This window comes from Annulohypoxylon truncatum (genome assembly GCF_022578515.1).
Source record: "Annulohypoxylon truncatum strain CBS 140777 unplaced genomic scaffold F4807scaffold_35, whole genome shotgun sequence".
Lineage (NCBI taxonomy): Eukaryota > Fungi > Ascomycota > Sordariomycetes > Xylariales > Hypoxylaceae > Annulohypoxylon > Annulohypoxylon truncatum.
Genome location: NW_025953821.1, coordinates 120,798 through 142,235, shown reverse-complemented (window position 1 = coordinate 142,235; position 21,438 = coordinate 120,798). Strand labels below are relative to the sequence as shown.

Genomic DNA, 21,438 nt, shown 5'->3' with positions numbered 1-21,438 from the left:
TAACTGCCGAAAACATTGCATCTACCATTTCCCATATATCATGCCACGCTCATTGCTTTACTCGTCATCTATCCCTACAAACACGAGTCATGAGGGAATAGTGACATTGAAATATTCATGGAATATCTGCTATTACTATCAGTGTATCTAGCAGACTCCAGATCAACTAATAGATCAACTAGCGAGATCGCGCTACTCCGTACAGCGTAAAAATGCAAACGGCGGATGTCAAAGCACAGACTCCGCCATAGCTGAGCACTTGACCCTGGCCACGTCTATGCCTCCTTGTCGTTGGGCCGATTACATATTAGCAGGGCTCTGCATAGCATTGCAAGGGTCTGAAGCTCACAACGCGCAGGAAGTCTTCTCTCACCTGCACCCTGCGGCTTCGCGTACCGTCACATTGGCTTCGGTTCGCATCCGGGGCAGCTTAGAACATCTGGCGATCCGAACGGGATACGCAGGGGATCAGAGTTACTCGACACCCTATAGCGTTGCCTGTTACGGAAATATCCTGAAGATGGACCAGCTTACTCGTCGAGACCACATCATGTCTTTCTCTGGTACAGGCATGGTTACCCCGAGATACATGCATTATCTCGGTCTTCTAATGCTCTTTTGCTCCATAAGCTAGACCCATGAAATAGACTATGAGATCGAATCTCATACCCACAGGGCAGTCCCATTGTGTTGTTCTCACTCTCTTTGCTCTTGTTCTAAACGATACATATGGCCCGGCCCCGTATGCATTATTTCCCATTTCTTGGTTTTTTCTGTTCGTTTCTTCCTCTTCTTCGTTTTCCCTAAGAGCCGTACTTCACTTGGTGCCTGGTAGACTTCATCTTTCATGGCAGCCCAGGATCCAAATGCGCCAACAGACAGCAATGGCGGTGCTCTGGTGGCTACCGCCGTCACTATGCTGTCACTATCCTGGCTATCTGTCTCTCTAAGGTCCTTCGTGCGCGCTAGGCTAACTAATGGTTTCCAATGGGATGACTGGATCATGCTACTCGCTCAGGTATGTCATGAGTGTGACAGTATCTGCCAAACATCCTGTACTCATACTGACCCCAAACAGCTAAACTTCACGGCCTCGTGCGTCTTAATCCTCGTAGGAGTTCAGGTCGGCTTAGGAAGGCACGACAAATCTCTCGACCAGCTCCATGAGATTCAAGCTTTGATGTATCAAGCTCTAGCTACCGCGACATACGTCCTCAATATGTGGTTGATCAAGCTCAGCATAGGTATCTTCCTACTCCGCCTAGCTTCGCAGAAGAGGTACAAATATACCCTATACGCTAGTATCGTCATCGTCACCATATGGAGTATTGTTTTATTCTTCTGGAATATATTTCAATGTAATCCTGTCGCTGCTCAATGGGACTACACTATCCTCGTGAAGGATCCGACTTCCCATTGCGTCTCGGCCGACGCGATCGTTGACGCCGCTTATGCATTAAGTGTCATGAGTATCCTATCCGACTGGATGTATGCTTTGATTCCGATCCCCATGCTATGGAATGTCAAAATGACGGCGCAAGCTAAGCTCACTGTCGTTGTTGTTCTGGGTCTGGGTGTATTTGCGAGCATTGCTACCCTCGTCCGACTCAAATTCCTCGCCGATCTCACCGATATGGCAGATATCTTGAGTAAGTGTTAAACATAGCTATCGATGCCACACATGTGCTTCAGGTTTCTGACTAGTCATATTAATTATAGATGCTGGGACCGATGCGATGGTCTGGACATTGATTGAACCAGGAGTTGCTATCGTTGCCTCGAGCCTTGTCACTATACGACCTTTACTTCGTCTTTGGAAGATCAGAGGGTTTGGTTCGACTGGACAGAGCCGCCCAACCAACCAGTATAATAGCCATCGCATGTCGCGCACTAACCAGTCGAGCAAGATGCCAGGTTTTGGTTCTACCGACGTGACCCTCGTAGATATCGAATCCCAGACAAAACTTAGCCGTCCTCGTTCGTCGGTCGCTGGATCTTTCGTGGGAGGCAGGGCTCAGCGTTCGCTATCAGTGTCCGATGCTACAAGCCTGGCAAGTAGGAGCTTGCAATCCCGAGCGTCATCCGATGCGCCAATGTTCTCTGGTTTTCCTCAGCGGTCTCGGTCCATCTCGGATGCAGACACGCTGACGGGTAGGAGCCAGCGTTCTCGACCGTCGAATTTAACAAGGCTATACGAAACACCTATAGAAGAAGACGATGCTCAGTCGCAATACGAAGGCCGAATAAATAAAAGAATAGTAGTGAGGAGCGAGATGTACATCATCGAGGGCAACGTAACACCTTCGCCGCCACCGGGAGCACACAGACGAGACGAGACGTGGCTATCAGAACGAGATTCATCAAATGATGGGTCTTTCGAGCTCAACCGCATCAGACCTCAATACAATAGGAGTAGGGACTTGGTAGAGTTACCGCAATTGTCGTCAACTTATCGACGATAACATTACAACAAAGCTACCAAAAAATCTCTACCCGTATCATGCTCTGAAACAGAAGCGATACGATTATGACATCAACTACAACTACGGAGCATCAATACTTCCAGTTTCCTTTTTTCGATACTAACTTAGCTAGATATATAAATGGATCATACATATATCGGATACCCATACGGCCGAAACTAGGGATGGCTTATAGGCGGCGGCTGGCCTACAAGGAACGGGGTAGGGGCTTAGGAGTTCGCGGAATAAGACAACCAATAGCATGTTTTCCATACGAGGAATAGTTTCGGCCAAGGCTTGATTTTATTTTGGATACCAATATTTTTGAAAGATACCACACACTTTCCTTGGTTAACTCACTCATCGTTAATAGGCGTTTAAGGAATTTAGGCTGGTCTTGGTTCAAAGGAAGGAAAGCCACATGGGCTCTGGAAAGGAGGAATGCTTATTTAATAGCATGTGGAAAAGGGTACCAATACCCGATGAACGGAAGACCAGTTGGCTTCCGGATATTTACAGCTATGTATATAGTAATTGTAAGCTTGTAAATAATAAGGCACCTTATGATTGTCTACTTATTATGGGAATAGACTGCAAAACCAGTGAGTAAGCAAAGTCATGATAGATTTGATATAATATTGTAATTATGTCTCGAGCGGCAATCTCAATGTCAATTATTCAACGAAACTTACCCAGATACCTGGGTATTATAGTCAAATTTCTTAAAGTTTACCTAAGTATCACTCCTCTGTATAGGCAATAAATCTTAATATTAACTAAGTATGCCATCCCTAAGTGCAGTTCATAGGTTAAATCACCTACGGTTCTGATAATACTAGGATTCAACTAAATACGATAGAGAATTAGGATAATAGGTACTTATCCTCGTACCTAGCTGCTTAATGCCGAGGAATTATAAGATAACAGGGACTTAGACGACACTCTCCTACCAAATTTGAAAATTTCTCGCCCTCGCAAAGAACCCTTGTAAGCTATATGGAATAAATATTAGGAACCACCCGTCAATCTAAGCGAAGGCCAGTAGTCAATTATAAAACTTACCAACATTAATAATTCATCTATTCAAACTCTAGTATTACTCTCAGTAACTAGTACTGTGTGGTTTTAGCTTCATCTACGGGGTACCGAGTAATAAGTAAGCTGGACGTTGCAACGCGGCTAAACCAGGATCGTCGCAGGATTTTTCCCAGTGAAACCGCGGAACGGCGACGCTGTGAGGCGAAGTATTATGCTCTGGCCGCCCTATTATATGCTATACCACGGCCTAATAAGATAATAAGATAATGGGGTACCGGAAAAGAACGCTCGCCGCTGCCGCCGCCGCACAGATGGTGTTCATAGTACATGGTCCTGGGAACGTCACATTCGTTTACCTCGCTCGGCTTATGTGCTTAAGGGTCGGGTTTTGAAGCTTATGATACATATCACAGGGGTCAGGGATAATAAGTGCTAGGGGTATCATAGTTTTTTGCTTGATTTTGGCTTCACCATCCGGTGCCCGGTGCCTAGAGCCCAGGAGCCAGTCGGAACCTTTTTTTTATATTCCCAACAGAAAAATAACCGAACCCTGCGATTTGACCCAGACAACTGGGACCCATCGTGAAATACTCGTGATACATTGTTCCGACTCTTCCAACGGGGCTTGGCGCTATAGTAGTCCAGGCCAGTAACTAATCATCATTCCTCAAAGCCCAATCTCGTCGAGGTTCGGATCCCAATCCTCCTCCTCGTCCCAGACCGGCGCTACCACAAACTTATTATTGATCTGGCCCATGCCGCAAGCAACTCCGGTGCTCAGCTCCGGATTCTGTAGGTCCACGTTCTGCTCGACCATGAGCGCGGTAGTCGTGAACTCCGCTTCTGCTCCGGCCCCCACGCTGAGCGTAGTTCCTCCCCAGTCGAACTCGATCTTGCCCGACTTGCGCACGATGAGCTTGCCGATGAGACCTCCCTCCGGCGGAAGGGTTCCGAAGGGGTTCCAATCTCCTTCTTCCTTCTTGGCGCCTTCCTCGGTCTTGACTTTGGTTTGGTTTTGGGGACTAGCGTTCCGTACATCATCACCGTCCGTCTGCTCGTCCGAATCATTCGTAGGCCGGGCTAACGGCGGCAGGATGGGTGGTAACTGAAAGAGCATGATCTGGTCGTCTTTAGATTGGCGTCGTGGTTCTTGGCCTTCACCCTCCTTTCCAGCGGGAGCATCGTGAAAACTGAGGGTATCGAGTTGGTATTGTAAATCGTATATGGTCTGCGCGATTTCGGGGTCCTTGGCGGCCTTCGACTTGCGCTTTCGCTTGATAGCCGCGGCACCAACTTCATTGACAAGCCTCTTTGTTTCTGGCGGAGGTGCCTTGGCTTGTGTTGCATCGGGTATGTTTGCCATGTCGATGTCCATTGCATCAGGCTCGGTACCCGGTTCGGTCTTCACTTTGACCTGGCTCTTTTTGGGAGCGGCATGCCAGACTTCACTATCTTCTGGCATGCCGACATTTCGCAGGTCTTCGGCCGACTCGGGAAGGAATAGATCCTCGTCATCGGACGATTGGCGTTCTTCGGCCTCGAGCTCTGCCGTGGTCTTGACTTTGACCTCTTCTTCTTCGTGCTGGATACGAAGCAGACCGACTGGCATGGTTCCGCGCGACTTGCCAAAGGCGCGAGAGCTGTCCTCATACTCGGTATACCCATTGAGAGTGTCGACATTAATTCTGTGCTCATTCTCTCGTCTAGGTTTATATCTTGTAAATGAATACTGAGAACTGAACCCAGTACGGTCGGTCTTTGGTCCCCAGCCGATATTCTCTAAGTGGGAGTTAGTTAATTGCTTTGATTCAAGGATCTCGAGTGATGATGAGGGATATTTACCTTGGGGCACTCCAGAGAACGGGCCAGAAGCAGTGATAGTTCGCCGAGAAAACCCTCGTTGAGACAAGTCTCCCCTTCCACGGCCTCGTCGTGCTCGCCGTTCTTCAGCCCGGAGCTCTCGCTCCTCTTCCTTGATCTTCATATTCAGATCACGGTTTCTCTCCTCCTCGAGCCTTGCTCGTTCTGCCGCATCTCTGCGGACATTCCTAGGTCTGAATCGACCACCAACACGTGACGGCGCAGCACTCGGGGCTCGTGACTGCGTTGCACTAGGGGCGGTTGATTGTTCAGATTGAAGCTCGGGTGTTGCCGAGATCTCGATTGGGCGCACGGATGCATCTTGCATCACCAAGTCACTTCCATCAGAGTCCTGTGCTTGGGTCTGCGATGGAATGTCGGGGACAGTTTCTCCATCGACTCTGTCTGCGGCACCTGATTGTCCACCCCTAGCCGATCCGCGTCCACGGCCGCGACCCCGTCCTCTCGCACCGGCTCGTGAAGCACGGGGAGGCATCTTGCAATATCGCCGATGCTTATCAACCTGATTCTAAGAAAAGTATTCGAACTGAATATCTTTGAATGTTGAATTGTTGAATTACTTAGATTCAAGTGAATGGATAAGTAAGTTGAAGATGAGTCGAATGTGAATGATTAGAAAAGTTTATGGTGGGGCACCCTTGTAAGTTAAGGTACATAGAGTTCGGTAGTGGGGCAAGATGATTACCTAATTGGTTAACGAAGTGCCAGCGCTGGGCGACTGGCTACCACCTGGTTCCACTTTTGACGGTTTTGTAAGCAAGAGTTTGACATGGCTTGGGAATGTAGGAACACTAGAGGTTGAAGTGTGGAAGGGTCTGTTAAGTGAAAGTGATCATGAAGACTTCTGAAGACTGGCAATTCCTTCAGTTGATCTGCGTGAGCCACCCACGTACTTGTGTACCTAGATGGATTTCCCTCCAATCATATCATAGAAAATTACCTAATATGTCAAATAAGGGGTGACGGATAATAGGGGGAGATGTGATTTGCGACGTGGTTGAACTTGACCCGGAAAGGATCAGAAACTTAGGATTAGAAGTTTCGCCTTGAATTACCTTATTTGCCTACCTGTTATTTATGAATTAATGGTTATTGAAATTAACTTTTACTTTTGAACAAAATTCTATCCTCTATACATATCGGATTTGCATTAGAACTCCATCGTTGGCATATCTGGGTAAAAACATGCTAGTCAGCAAGCCTCGAAGGCTTCTACCAAGCGCTAAGGGTATAAAGCAATGCGCTACCTTAAGATAGGTGGCTTGAATATATGCCCTATTCTCCAATTTACAGTTCGTTATGTACTAAGTAGTTTGCTTCCTCGTGACCTTCATAACACCGTCGAGATGCAAGGGATCATCATCGAACACACATTAGTGCTTGTTCACCAAAGTGCCGTTCAATACTGCCTTCCTGATACAGCATCGACCCTATCCAGTTTCGAGCACCTTCAACAGTCGCCGCGCCGAATTTTACAACGATGCAACCGCGTACGTTGGCGGCTGACCAGAGGATCTGTTTATCCCTCTCTTCGTCTAGCCTCCTAGCTCTCCAGCTTTCAAGAGCGGATTGAGGTAGTGCTTCGTCTTTTTCACGTGCTTCGGTGCTACGGAAATCTCGAGCACCTATTCGCGGCAGTGCGGCAAACTCGGCCAGGAAGAATTCACCCATGGATTCGGTCATTGGGCCTCGGAGGATCAAAGTTCCCATGATTGCTTGACCGTACATCGACTCTCGAAGCGAGGGCGACCCGGGAGGTCTATTCTTACTATCAAGAATGATATTGTCACGGACCAAAAGCCGATCCTTAGAAGTTGCGGCATCAGAAGTAGACCAAACTTCATTGCGTCCGACCCATCGATCGAGACTCCAATTTTCGCCCAGAGCAACACGACCTTGAGTAACCCAGTCCAACAAGCATAGAGATGCATCGTCGGTCAACTTGAACGTTTGGATCTGCTCGTATACGCTACCTTCAAACGGCTGAATAGGATCTGGAACAAGGCAGAGGGCAGCTCCGTCCTTGATTTCGACTTGAAGATTCTGCCTTGTCACAGTATCTGGTTGCGTGGGCCGGAATATTTTGGTATGCCCTTGAGTAACAATGCTGAGTCTCGCACTTGGTTGAACGTCGATAGAGAGGTTGATCTGGTCGCCGCCAACAATGCCTCCGCCATATGATAAAAGGAACACCAAGACGCTTCCCTGTTCAGCGGCAGAGGCAGGCGATATAAGCTTTAGAGGATATTGGTAGGTCATACTCTCAAGCGCAGAGACATTGTTGGGTGTAAGCTTGGCAACTATTCGACCCTCTCCGGGGATGGATGCCGACTTGGGAAATGGTGATTCCATTTTGTAAAGAATCCAAAGAAAATGTGAACTGGCTCGTTAGACTCAATTCATATTGGAGAGAAGGAGAAGGTTGAGAATTTCCACCGAGAATTTCTAGGCATTGATGCTTATCTCAAGGCCCGGGACACGAGAATAAATATTTGGGAGATGCTGTTGGAAAGGAGAGTAAACACGTTAGAGAGGATAGGATCGGCTCATAACTGTAAACCAACTAAATAGGATATAAAGAATAGATCATCAGGTTATTAGCTAAGAGAAAGGGGTTGACAGATCATTTGACTTCATTTTCAATGTCTTAAGCTCTTGGCTACATATGTAGGTGTAAGTGTGGTCGTGTATTTCTGGTATTTCTGGATTTCTATGTGTAAAGAAGGGCGGAGGGCGGATGATAGTGGAGCAGGGGTACGTATCTTATCATTCCTAGATGCATATTGATATGCATCTACATATCCATATTAAACCAAAAGAAGAAAGCTGAAGAAGTGGTGCAGACTCGATTATGCGATAAAAAGGATAGGAGACAGACCCCGGATCCTTGGAAGTTTCCCAGGTTCGAATTTCGACGAATCCAAACACGCTCCCCACCAACGAGACACTAAGACACTAAGACACTAAGACACCAACTCTCCAACCTTGACGCGCCTGAATTGCCAACGAATCCTCCTCTAGTCAACATTCCACAGTCAATCGCAATTATTCATTCATGGCGGTAAACGTCGCATCGCATTGAACCTTCAATCTTAAATACCCAAATGTCCACATGTCACCATCCAGATTGCCCCTAATGGAGACTTCAGATAATAACGCGACCTCTTCTCCCGCGTCCGCCCCCGACGTTTCGCGACGAAGATCCGGACGCGTTGTGAGAGCCCCTCAGAAATTCTCTCCTGAACCACAAAACGAAGTTGCCTCGTCCAAGCGCAAGAGAGGTCCTGATCGCGACGAGGAAGATGCCGAGAACGAATCTCCTGCCGAGGAAGAGGATGAAGAATTAAGCGATCCCGACGAAGATGACGATGGTGAAGAGGAACCGGCTTCTAGATCCAAGAAGTCTAAATCAAAGCAAAAATCTCGTTCCAAGAAGCCAGCAGCCAAGCGCACGAAAGTAAATGGCAGCGCTCCCGTGGATGCTGTGTCCGCATCCAATGCGCCTGCTGTTAGGCTTCCAAACAGACCAAAGAAGACGGTTAGAGTCGCCATTGCTCACCCAGACGGAGATGGCCTTTATGGTGAGAGCTCTATATGGATAATCGCGCTTCTCTGTATCTATCACTGTACTAACATACTACTAGTTGACGTGTTCGGTTCTGGCGATTCTTCCGACAATGTTGCTACGCATTGGTTCCAGCGTTACGAGCAAGATGACGCCAAAGCATTGACCGATGTTATTAACTGCGTTTTGCTTGCAGCCGGCTGTGACCAACAGTTGACTGAGGACGATATTCGAGACCCCGATAACTCCGCAAATAGATTGTCGGAACTTGAGGATGCTTATCAGCAGGTGCGCTATTATCCCTGGAAAAACTTATGTCCCTCTATCTCACACGTGCTAATAATTTCGCGGACAGACTAGTATTTCAGATTATCCTCTTATCTCGAGGGCGAAGAGTAGCAAAAATTTTCGTGAACTTCTCGTTGGCTTCTTCGAGTCTTTGGTCAAGGTTCTTCACGAGACCGATGTCCTTTACAACGATGAAGACCTGTTAGACAATATCCAGCGATGGGTTGGCATTATGTCGTCTTCTTCGCTACGCCCCTTTAGACATACGGCAACGACTGTAGGGTTAGCAATTCTCACCGCGCTGATTGCGGTAGCGAAGTCGCTTGATGAACGAATTACGAAGTCCAACCAAGCTCTGCAGGCCGAGTCTAGCCGTCGAGGCAAGAACAAGCATCTCGTTGAGAATACGAGAAAAGCTATCGAGGCTGCAAACCGTAGCCGCGAATTCGTTGATGGAAAAGTGAAGGATCTGTTCGACATTGTTTTTGTTCACCGATACCGTGATATCGACCCCAAAATCCGTGCCGAGTGCATCGAAGCGCTTGGTACCTGGATTTGTACCCTTCCAACTGTGTATATGTCCCCTGAGTACTTGCGATACTTAGGATGGCTGCTATCTGATGTTTCGGTTTCTACCCGGCTAGAAGTTCTGAAGCAATTGGCGCGAGTCCTGAAACGAGATGCTGAGAAGTTGGCCCATTTTATCGACAGATTCAGGCCCCGTCTGGTCGAAATGGCAACTAAAGACTCTGATGTCTCCGTACGTGTTGCTGCGATTGGAGTCGTCGATATCCTCCGTGCGTCGGGTATGCTCGAGCCCGAGGAAGTAGACTCTGTTAGTAAACTGCTCTTCGATTCTGAATTGAGGATTCGTAAAGCTGTTGTTGGTTTCTTCTCGGCACTGGTTCAGGAGTTGATTGATAATAAAATAGATGATATTGGTGGCAGCGATGCCCTAGAAGAAGTATTCGGAGATGACGAAGGGGACGATTATGATTCTCTGCGGAAGGATTGGATTAATATCAAAGCCCTCGCGGAGAATCTTGCCGTCTACGATGCTCAACTAGATGATGAGCAAGAAGAGATACGTCACGGATTGGACGTAGCGGCAGATGTGGTTAACGCCAATGTGCCAGACTCGCGAATTGCGCTGGCGACTCAGGTGCTCTACGAGAAAATACCAGAAATAAGCAACTGGCAGATTCTTGCTGGGTACTTATTGTTTGATCACTCGACTAGCGCCAAATCCCGACAAAGTTCGAAGACAAACTCGGTTGAGGCGGCTACGAAGAAAGCCGTAGCTCCCGACTCTCGAGAGGAGGTTATCTTGCTTGAGGTTCTCGCAGCTGCAGTAAAGGAGGGCCTTCTGCCATCAGCAGAGCACGACCGACATAAAAAGAAGACTGGCAGGCTTGACACAGATGCGCAGGATGATGCTGGCATAAAATTGGCCTCGCTCATCCCCCGTCTTTTGAGCAAGTTCGGATCAGACCCCGCGATGGCCGCCACTGTACTACGACTGGAGCATTTCCTTGACCTGGAAGTGTTCCAACAGCTGCGTCAAAACTCGGCGACATACGATAAGCTCCTCGATGAGATTACAACTCAGTTCAACCGTCATGTTGATCAGGGACTTCTCAACGAGGCAGCCACCGCGTTTATCCACGCTCGACAATACGAGGAGCTCGAGGAATTGACCGACAATAAACTAGCAATACTCTGGGACAATTCACTCAACTCCCTGCGAGGTATAGACAAAATTTGTGAATTGTCTGCTCGACTAAATCTGGATCGGACAACGCTTTCCGAACTTTCGCAAATTCTAATGAAGATAAGCAAGTTAGTCGCGATATCTGACTGCGTCGACGTCCTTGAAACACCGGGGACATCTCGAGACTCTGACCAACCAGCTATCAAGATTCTCACCGGCATTGTGCATCGTGGTCTATTGACAGAGTCGAACGAAGAACTTGATGACCCCGAGGACGAAATTGTCGCTTTTGCTATAAAAGCATGCCAGTTCTACTTTATGTGGAAAGTAAAGAGATTACGAAGTATTGTCGAGAGCGATGAAGATATACCTGATGGCGATGTCGATCAGCTGGTCATCTTACGCAAAGACTTTGTCACGAACCTTATACAGACATTTTCTTCTCGAGGTTTCAACGATGACCTTCGTCTTTATGCCGTCGGGACAGCTTGTGACCTCTGTGGGTTATTCGTTTTCCTTCGACCTGTGATTCAGGACCCGCAAGCCACCAAGTACAAGAAGCTACGTCCTCTCCTCGAGGAAATGCCCCAAGCTCTGATCACCCAGGAGATTATACCGATATTTGATGCGGCGGAGCGTGCATATGCGAAGCGGGCTAACAAGCCATTGAATGAACCCGTAGACGATGAAGATCCTCTAGACGACGAGCTACCACCCGAGGACGACGAGGATGAGGAACTCACGGAGCAGGAGCGTTTCGCGGCCGAGCTGAAGGCCGAGAAGATCCTTTGTGAGCTCACCGGCAAACTCGTCCTTGCCATCTTAGCCAAGACCATCGACCACAGCGGACCAGACGCAGGGAAGCTACGGAAACGCCTCAATCGCAACAAGACGAAGCTCGGAAACAATTACAGGGATATCGTAGCATACTTAGACGAAGATCACCTCCGCGAGCTGCGAGACGGGAAGAAGAAGCCTACAGCTAAGACCAAAGGCAAGGAAGCGGCCAAGAAACCAGCCCTGAGTGCGGAGCTGGTGATCGAGGATGACGATGACGACGAGAACCCGAGGGTAGACGATCCGTTCGATGAACCGGAACCTGAGCCCGAAGAGGGCACCGTCGAAGATCTAAGGCAAAGGGAGCTGCTCGACGATCCCATCGAAGACGACGAGGAAGAGGAGAGACCGGCGGGTGAGCCGATGGAGGACGACGACGTGATCGGGGATTAAATACCTACCTGCCTGATAATGAGAATAGCTAAGCTAAGCTAAGCTAAGCTTGGCTGGCTGGCGGTAATGAAATGACCTTTTTTACTACTCTATACTACCTTTATTCGTGTACCTACTTTATGGCTTGGACGGGAAACATGGAACGAACTTACGGAACGCGCGTGCAAAGGTGGAGGGGAGATCCCTAGAGTTGATTGATACGATTCACCGTGACGTACGTACGTGGAGCGGGCTGGAGTCGCTGCGAATGACCTTTTATTTTTGTTTGATTAATCCGACTCCTTTTTCTATCTGTTTCGTCTCCCGAGTGCTCGAGAGGAGAGGAGAGGGCGAGATGCATGCAGGCGGATTTGTAGTTAGGTATGATGGATAGTACTTGCAGGAGGAGAAAATGGGTTGCTTGATTCCCCCTTCTTCGACTTTGAATTGTGTTTGCTTGTGAATTTGGCAGAAGTTAATAATGCTATGATATCGTCACCAAGACACGTGAGCTCAGGTAGCAATAGGGATTACTATACGTTCGTCCATATTTTATTAAGGCTTAATTGGATGCTAGTAGAGTAGTAATGCCACTTACTATCTCGTACGATCCTCTCCTATTTGAGTTTGCATTTCTTTTGGTTATCACAGAGTTCAGGCAGTCAAGTTCGGTTGGATGTGAATATCATTTAATATCATAAGTTGCAAACCCTCCTGAATGGCGGGATTATTGCGCCGTTGATACGTGTGCCCCTATTTCGTCTCCTAGCCATAAGGGCCGCATCCATATAACTTCCATACCGAAATCCTTAAGCATGTGTCAGCAAAGCAATGTCTTAGAGACTACTTCGGACGAAACTGTTCTACTCGCGAGAATATCTTGTGGGCTGTGGGATAGTCGCCAGCCAAGTTATAACTATGTCATCGAATCTCTTATATGTTTTGTTCTTATTTCAGGAACTGATCTTGGTACCAAATAGAGCGAACATTCTTTGCCAACGCTTCCCGTCATCGGCATCTGCCTTTAGGGGATCCTTCTCACGGATCTTGATGCCATACTGGCGGACACAGCAAGAAAAAGGCTTATTCGAGAGAGCGGTCTCGATGTTGTTGGTCGTCTCCACGCGACGGCTACTTGATGGCCGAGGGGGCGAGGAAGGGGGTGGTTGATTGGCTGCCACTCGCTTCTTATCCATGGCCTGTCGTTGTAGCTCCTGTTGCTTGCATTCTTCCAGGTTACCCCAGAGCTGCAAAAGCTTCTCTCGTAGCGTATCTAGATCGTCGGGATTTGCTCTGAGGCTAGTTTTAGGTTAGTGAAACGTTAGATAAATATAGTAAATCTCAGTAGACCAAGGAAGGGGATGAGGAGAACGACTTACTCTGTCGCATCGAGATTGAGTAAAAGCTGTGCCTCGGTATTGCCGACTACGGCCCAGAACCTGTTATCCTCGCCCTTGTGCTTTGGATCAGCGTCTTCTAGTAGGAGAGAAAATCTCCATTCCCATATCTTCTTCCCCGCGTATCGGTTTAATGTGCCGTCGTCTCCTGACTCAGAGTCGGAGTCACCACTGTGATCTGATAGTGCGTCGTATTCGAGGTTCTTACGCCAAGTTGTAAAATCTGCCAACCTAGAAGGTCGAAAATCTACGACTCGAACGTTGGCTCGGTACCTTGCACAAGTAAAAGGAAGGGTTAATTCTACTTCTTGGCCTTTGACTGTTGTTTTGTATTGAACTGGTTTGATTATGGACGGAACGGCGAAAATAGGCTGGTCAATATTCTCGCACTTGACTAAATTGGTCGTTAGTATAGGGGCAAGCAACGAAGATGTATCGACTCGACCTACTTTGTTCGTTAAGGCCAAGCCTTGCCTCCTTTTCTTTCTCTCTGTCGTCGACTTCCTTGTTCTTCTGAGCTCTCTCTAGGGCGCGTCGCTTCTTCGATGTCATTTTTCCTTCTGTCTGATTTTCAGCTTTTCTCTTAGTGTTATCCTCGTTCGCAGCAAAACTCTTCTGCTGCTGTTTCTTTAGTTTCTCATAATCTCTCTTTCGCCTGATAGCTTCTTTGAGACGGCCGTCGATGGTCTCTGGGTCATCAGTTTGGAGAATTTCGATTTTGAGTCCCGAGTAGAAAGCAGTACGATCTTCCCGCACGAACCCTTCTAGGTTATTGAGGTTATGTCCGTACTTCACGTGTAGATTTCGGAGAAAGATCCAGTCTCCTGCTCTGACTTCTTTTTGGGCGAAATCTGCGTCCATTCCAAAGCATGTCACTTGCATTGAGCGTTTCCCGTAAGGACCAGCCCAGGTACTAGGGGTTATATTCTTCGTAGTATAGCCATACGGATCTCCGTCACGGCCGTCGGACACGTCTCCAGCATTCCAGGAGAATTTGTAGAAAGCTTCATTCTCGGTGTAATCTGAGACCCAGAGAGTAGTCGTGCCCATTTGGTCGTAGGGCTCCCTGACTACATTGACGATGGTATCGCAAAATTGGTTGTCGTGGATATCACTCAAAGTCTGGAACTTATCCTTGTAGTTCCGAGACTGAGAAACTAAATTTTCGAACTCTTCGGCGTCGGGTATAGTATCTTTGACGATAGAGTGATACAACCATGAGACATACTCATGCTCCGGATCTCCCGGAGGACGATCTTTTGGTCGCAGAGGAGCTTCCAGAGCCTGCTTTGCTGACTTGGGGGGCTTTGGAATCTGACGTGCCGAATATACATGAATCACAGTCGATCGATGTGTTAATAAGGACACCTCACCGCGATAGGATTGAACTTTTGCAGAAAGTATCACCACGACGTCAGTAGCATCTGGCTCAGGCATTTCAGCTTGCGGCCTGAATATATTAACAGGCAGCCCTCTCTCGGGTTCATCCTCGATTGATTTGTCATAGATGGTAAGGGTGGATTTCCAGTCTTCTCGTATTAGCTAAACTCGGCTAGGGTGCATGTATCTAGAAGGACGTACCAGCACCACTTGTCTCCCTTGGAGCCCTACGGTCTTTCACCAATCCGATGACACTAACGAGTTTCCCCACCGGGATAGTTTCGTCGAGAACATCCTGGATCTTCGTATACACTGAAGGAAGTTGAGGTTGTTTCTGCCGCTTAGAATTTTGATTTTGCGCCGCGGAGCTTGGTTGCCGCCGCATGGTCATATTGACAATAATGAATCATATTGTGGGATTGCCACATTAGATGTAGAACGCTGGCAAGTAGCCTTTGTCTTACAATGACCTTGTCGAGGCATCTAGAAGCTGTGAATATGAAATGTGAAAGAAGGTATGGAGTGAGGTTAGGGTTTATAATTAAGGCGCGTCGAGGCGCGTCAAAGGTGATTTAACTTTGCATTAGGTGCATGAATGTGTATAACATTGCATAAATTGCATAATAAGACAAATCCCTTTGTGATGCACGGTACGGTGTCACATGATAGTCACCTGCCTTTCATATGCTCCTCTATGTGGTCTGTGCTGTGAGGTGGGGTTGATGTAAGGCACCTTGATTGGCCCAGATCTGGCTGCCTCATCCTGTTGAACCTAAAAGATCCCCGCTAGCGGTTGAAAGAGCGACCAAATCCATCTTAATCCAAATTCTTCTGCTGTTTCCAGCATCAGAATAATTTCCCCCACTAGAACAACCAACTCTTTTCTTTCCACTTCCACTATTTCCACTCTCTTTCTCTTCCAACTTTCGCGTGGACGAGTAAAGAGGTGCATTTTGTTCCATCACAACGCGATACCAATACTTGATCGTCTCCACGTCAATTTCATTCCGTAATTCGTCAACCCTTAAAACTTTGACGGGGGCGAGCAAAACAAATCACCCCGCCTTATCCCAAATACCACACCTATTTGGTCTATTCCGCCACTTGAAACGGTCAAGCGAATACACCATCAGCAATCATGGCCGACAGATTCATCCCCGAGCATCGTCGTACTAACTATAAGGCGAAGGGCACCTTTAAGCCCGATGAACTTCGCCGACGACGTGAGGAGCAAGCTGTCGAGATCCGTAAGGCTAAGCGTGAGGAGAACTTGGCCAAGCGACGAGGTATTGGCACCGGCGACTCGCGTCCTGGTGCTTCCTTAGGCGCTGCTCCTGACAGCGATGATGAATCTGCTCCCACAGAGAGTCAGGTATGATTTTTATCTACAACGATGTTTATCCGTGTTTTGTTTTTATTTTTATTTTTTTCCTTCTTCCCGTTCCACTTTGCTATGGCGACGAGTGGCTCCACAGTAATCAACCGCATCCATACTATCGGAAAAATAGCGTCGCTTGTCGCCATCGCCATCTGCAATGCCTATCTTTCTATCTAATCATGATGCTAATACTCGAATCAAATAGCTTAACGAGGACCTCCCTCAGATGGTCCAAGGTGTCTTCTCCGACCAAATCGATTTGCAGATTCAAGCTACTACTAAGTTCAGAAAGCTTCTCTCTAAAGAGCGAAACCCTCCTATCGAGGAGGTCATCAAGACCGGTGTCGTTACCCGATTCGTAGAGTTCCTTCGTTCGCCTCATACCTTGGTTCAGTTTGAGGCTGCCTGGGCATTGACCAATATCGCATCGGGAAGTGCAACTCAGACTCAAGTAGTTATCGAGGCTGGCGCCGTTCCTATCTTTGTCGAGCTCCTCTCAAGCCCCGAGCCTGACGTTCGTGAGCAGGCCGTATGGGCCTTGGGCAACATCGCTGGCGACAGTCCATCATGCCGAGATTACGTTTTGAGCTGCGGCGCCCTGAAGCCTCTACTTAATCTACTTGGTGACAGCCGCAAGCTCAGCATGCTTCGAAATGCTACATGGACGTTGAGTAACTTCTGCCGAGGCAAGACCCCTCAACCAGACTGGAATACCGTGAGTTTAATCACACTTATATCTTGATCGATCATATTATTGACTCTAACAGATTGCACCCGCGCTCCCGGTTCTGGCCAAGCTGGTTTACTCCCTTGACGATGAAGTTCTTATCGATGCCTGCTGGGCCATTTCGTATCTGTCTGACGGGTCTAATGATAAGATCCAAGCCGTTATCGAAGCCGGAATCCCCCGCCGCCTCGTGGAATTGCTCATGCATGCTTCCACATCCGTCCAGACCCCTGCGCTCCGATCTGTTGGCAACATTGTTACTGGTGACGACGTCCAGACCCAAGTCATCATTAACTGCGGCGCACTGACTTCCCTGCTATCTCTCTTGAGCTCCAACAAGGATGGTATTCGCAAGGAGGCATGCTGGACCATCTCGAACATCACTGCTGGCAACTCTCAGCAGATCCAGTCTGTCATCGATCACAACCTGATCCCGCCTCTAATCCATCTTTTGTCCAATGGCGATCTGAAAACCCGTAAGGAGGCATGCTGGGCCATAAGTAATGCGACTAGCGGCGGTCTTCAAAAGCCCGAACAGATCAGATATTTGGTCTCGCAGGGCTGCATCAAGCCTCTATGCGACCTTCTTGGATGCCCTGACAACAAGATCATCCAAGTCGCTCTTGACGGCCTAGAGAATATCCTGAAGGTGGGTGATCTTGACAAGCAGGCAGCTGGCGAGGGTCCTGAGTCGATCAACCGCTACGCCTTGTTCATCGAGGAATGCGGAGGTATGGAGAAGATCCACGATTGTCAGACAAACGCGAACGAGGAGATCTACATGAAGTCTTACAACATCATCGAGAAGTACTTCTCCGACGAAGATGAGAACGCTGAAGATGGCATGGCCGCTCAAACCCAGGCTAACGGCACGTTCGGATTTGGAACCAACGGCGGGCAAGGCGGCGGATTCAACTTCGCGAACGGTGCCGACTCGATGGATATGTAAGGCGGCGTCCTTACAATCTTTTCGCAAACCCGATATTACGAACTCATTGGGCAATCCAGCACATAGTCACAGCACAGACATCATACCCCCAAAAATTTCCCCCGCTTTGCCCTGCATGTAGCCCACACCCCTGCACAAGTCCCAATGAGAACGGAGTTAATCGAGTTATGAGGAACATTTGAACCTTGGTCAACCACGTGAGAGGATAATTTCTACACAGGCAATTTGGTAGCTTTAAAGCTCCAACCTGAGAAGGAGAAATGGAGAAGTGGTTGAGGAGGAGATGGTGATACATTTTGAACGAGGGTCGTCAATGGTAGCTTGAAAGCTCCTACCCTCTATAAGTCACAGGGATTCTGAGTGAATCTTGATGTGGGGAAGATCACTGAAAGAGCACTGCGCAACGAACTGGTAACCATATCAACAACCCAGTTTGTCACCAGGAAAGTTGCTCTTAATGATGTCGCTCCCAAGTGGTAGGACACTGATCTTCCGAAATCCGAGAAGCTAGACGACTCACTTTGTTGGTCTTACCAAGTGGTAAATTGGCCTTCGATGGACGTAGTCATTAGTCAGTTACTCGGTAGGCTTAGCAAGACGGCAATGATGCGTTTAGCTTTTAGCTTACCCCCCAAAATTGATCATTACACAAATGTACCTTGATGTGTTTAAACCGTGACCAGTGTTCCTCGCTCTGAATGTGAAATCTACCAGCTAGTACTTGTTAAGGTCGTCAAACACATCGCATTTAGATGTGCTGTTCTTCAGTAAGATACGGATCATACATGTCATTACTCGTGCCTATATATGTCACTGCACTATGGATTACTTCGACATGTCGATCGGGTCTCTATTTCGATAGTATTTGAAATTTGAATAATTATGAAGTCATTGTCTAGTAAAAAGTTAAGGTAGATAAGCATCTTACATAATGTAGGCGCTAAAAATCAACTACAATGTTAACTATACCTAAGCTATTTCCCATGGCTACTTAATATACCTAGGATTCACCCATAGAGCCATTAAGAAGGTAGACGGGGGCTGGCTTGCAAAAATGGAGCACGAGATTTGCGTCTCGAAGCCGAAATCACCAAATCGTACTCACCGGAAGATGTTGCCATGGACACGTACATGTCCACTTCATGACGGGTAACACTAATTAGAAATAAGAAAACCCAGAATTGCAAATTCGATAATAGGTGTAATGAATCTTAAGTAAAATAGTCGAGGTTCTAATTTTAGGTGATTAGAAGATGTCCTTCGAGAAGTACGAGCCAGAATTTGGGGTGGTCCCTTGAACTGTATATCTTCACAATACGTCTTGATGGAATTAAGTGTATGTGATGGATCAGACTTTAGTAAGTTACCTAGACTACGGTGTGAGATGTAGTAAATGTAGTAAATGTAGTAAACATGTACATAGCTTGGTTGAGCAGCGGTCAAGCACATCATTACTAGGAACTGTCCGGATGGCTGGCATGTCTTCCTCATGGCGATGCTCAAAGCAACGCTCACAACGAAAAAAAAAAAAAAAAAGAAAGGTAGAAAAATTATGCCCTCTATTCCCAATGGGAATAGAAGAGGGTCGACTGCGCTGAAGCAAATGGCAAGTCTCCCCCCTTGGCAACCCTCATACTTGAGCGAGGATTGCCCGAGCTTTTCAAGATGGCTCTCAGTGCCTCCGCCGAGGGCGAAACCTAGATCTGTGAAAGGTTATCAAGTTCACCAAGAGAAAACAAGAGAAACAAGCGCGAAATAGCATTCCAAAAAAGATTCCAAAAAAGATTCCAAAAAGAAATAGAAAAAGGAAAACATGACTGGAGATCTCCCCCACTCGAAGGTGATCTATATTATTGACAAAGGAAAATAAAAGGGGAGCAAAAACTGGGGGTAGGACCAACAGATCCTCCCGGGCCCCCCATCGCGGCTAAGGATCTCAGCTATAAAGCCATCCATAGGTGGGGTCCTAACCTTAAACCACAGACCGGTCTTTACCCCTTGACCGGAGATCCAAACTACAGACCCTCGAAGCATCCTCACCCTGGAGGGGGGTCCAACCCACATGGTATTAGTCTCGGCTTCCCCTGGCAGCACTTGCCGCGAGGGGCGATTTAAACGAGGCCTACCCATAACGAACCGAGCGACCAAGGGCAGCTCGAAACTACCCGACCCCGCGGACCCCTAGGGGGTCTGGCCTTTTGTCGGGCACACGAGGCGCCGTCCTCTTTAGCAGAGGGCGACCTTACTAGTCGCGCATCGTGGGCCAAGTTCACATGGCGGGGCGGCGCCGCATCGCGACAGCCGGGGAAAGAAGGGAGAAAGGGCAGCCGGAGCTACGACGTTTCGGTTATCTTCGCCTACGCCCCCGCCAATATACCCAAGGCGAGCTTCGAAGTCTCGCAGGCAACTTGGGATACCCGGTTGGCCTCTAGCCGCCAAGCATCACATGCACTCAGCTGCCGGGATCTGGAGCTTCTTCGGGAACACTTGAGCTTCTCTGCGTCGCGGGCCCGAAGGCAAGGCGCGCGTCCAGGGACCATTGTAGCCCGCCGGAACGGGGAGGTTTGATTGGCTCTTTGCGACGGGATTGACCGGGGAGGAAGGCACTCACCTGTGTTTTTTTTTCCGGGGGGGAAGAGGGTAGGTTTGTCGACGGTTGAGAGGGGGCTTTGCTCCTATAATCTCCGATAGATCAGGAAGCTCGGGTTCGGCGTCGTGGTAACTCGTTGTCGGGTGTCGAAGGATGTCTGAAGGGGCAGGTGAAAAAAACATTGTTGGTTAGTGAGATACGTTGAAGGGGGATTTATTTTGAAGTGAAAAAAAAATTGAGGGAAGAGATAGTGAAGGGCAAGGTAGGATTTCATGATTACGAAATAATCGTTAGACGGGTGTCAAATGATGGGTGATGAAAAAATATTTTTGTTGGTTAAAATGGTTGGGTAAGGGCATTTTATTCGGGTACAGGTTTATTAGATGGTAGAGGACGAGGCAAGTTAGTGGAGCGGGATGATCAATAGACTTACTTTTATTTTTGCGACGGATGGTGAGGCGATCGCGACTGGTGTGGCATATTTAGTCGATGCGATTTGAATATGTCTGGACTCGTGAGTAAGGGTGGATGGAGATAAGGTTAGGTTGATGTTGATGATTGAAGATAATATGGAAGATGATGATGATGAAAGGTGATGATGGAAGATAATGATGGAAGAAAGTGGTGGTAGAAGTAGGTGATGATGGAAGGTGGTGATGGTGGAAGATGGTGATGGAAGGGTGCAAAGGTAGAGGTGGTAATACTACGAAGGAGGAAGAAGAAGAAGGGCTAGGTACTTAGTGACATGGAGTGAAAAGGAAACTTACAGTTTGTATGTTGCTGGATTTCGAAGGTGAGGGTGGAAGTTGTGTTGGAAAGTTGAAGGTGGGAGAGTTTGAAGATGAGAAGTTGACCTGGGTATT

The 21,438-nt window shown here is 47.9% G+C and overlaps 6 protein-coding genes across 6 annotated transcripts; 3 read left to right on the top strand and 3 right to left on the bottom strand.

Annotated features, from left to right (window-relative positions):
- Positions 1 to 741: 741 nt before the first annotated feature.
- On the top strand, positions 742 to 2,566 carry F4807DRAFT_234977 (uncharacterized protein). The gene is made up of 2 exons (XM_047994202.1): positions 742 to 1,649; positions 1,720 to 2,566. Exons 1-2 carry the CDS (start codon positions 848 to 850, stop codon positions 2,460 to 2,462), a joined length of 1,545 nt encoding a protein of 514 aa, XP_047850806.1. The 5' UTR covers positions 742 to 847; the 3' UTR covers positions 2,463 to 2,566.
- A 1,366-nt stretch (positions 2,567 to 3,932) lies between these two features.
- Positions 3,933 to 5,979, bottom strand: F4807DRAFT_439567 (RNA polymerase III RPC4-domain-containing protein). Its single transcript, XM_047999217.1, has 2 exons — positions 5,343 to 5,979; positions 3,933 to 5,279 (listed from the first exon to the last, which is right to left on the bottom strand). Exons 1-2 carry the CDS (start codon positions 5,854 to 5,856, stop codon positions 4,168 to 4,170), a joined length of 1,626 nt encoding a protein of 541 aa, XP_047850805.1. The 5' UTR covers positions 5,857 to 5,979; the 3' UTR covers positions 3,933 to 4,167.
- A 410-nt stretch (positions 5,980 to 6,389) lies between these two features.
- On the bottom strand, positions 6,390 to 8,095 carry F4807DRAFT_439566 (UreD-domain-containing protein). The gene has a single exon (XM_047999216.1). It carries the CDS (start codon positions 7,731 to 7,733, stop codon positions 6,741 to 6,743), a length of 993 nt encoding a protein of 330 aa, XP_047850804.1. The 5' UTR covers positions 7,734 to 8,095; the 3' UTR covers positions 6,390 to 6,740.
- A 161-nt stretch (positions 8,096 to 8,256) lies between these two features.
- F4807DRAFT_439565 (STAG-domain-containing protein) lies at positions 8,257 to 12,837 on the top strand. The gene is made up of 3 exons (XM_047999215.1): positions 8,257 to 8,962; positions 9,026 to 9,234; positions 9,302 to 12,837. Exons 1-3 carry the CDS (start codon positions 8,494 to 8,496, stop codon positions 12,173 to 12,175), a joined length of 3,552 nt encoding a protein of 1,183 aa, XP_047850803.1. The 5' UTR covers positions 8,257 to 8,493; the 3' UTR covers positions 12,176 to 12,837.
- On the bottom strand, positions 12,824 to 15,464 carry F4807DRAFT_439563 (uncharacterized protein). The gene is made up of 4 exons (XM_047999214.1): positions 15,133 to 15,464; positions 14,001 to 15,080; positions 13,534 to 13,945; positions 12,824 to 13,453 (listed from the first exon to the last, which is right to left on the bottom strand). Exons 1-4 carry the CDS (start codon positions 15,320 to 15,322, stop codon positions 13,108 to 13,110), a joined length of 2,028 nt encoding a protein of 675 aa, XP_047850802.1. The 5' UTR covers positions 15,323 to 15,464; the 3' UTR covers positions 12,824 to 13,107.
- Positions 15,465 to 15,692: 228 nt separating this feature from the next.
- F4807DRAFT_439561 (ARM repeat-containing protein) lies at positions 15,693 to 18,642 on the top strand. The gene is made up of 3 exons (XM_047999213.1): positions 15,693 to 16,303; positions 16,515 to 17,024; positions 17,077 to 18,642. The coding sequence occupies exons 1-3, from the start codon at positions 16,070 to 16,072 to the stop codon at positions 17,983 to 17,985; spliced, it is 1,653 nt and encodes a 550-aa protein (XP_047850801.1). The 5' UTR covers positions 15,693 to 16,069; the 3' UTR covers positions 17,986 to 18,642.
- The last annotated feature ends 2,796 nt before the right edge of the window (positions 18,643 to 21,438 follow it).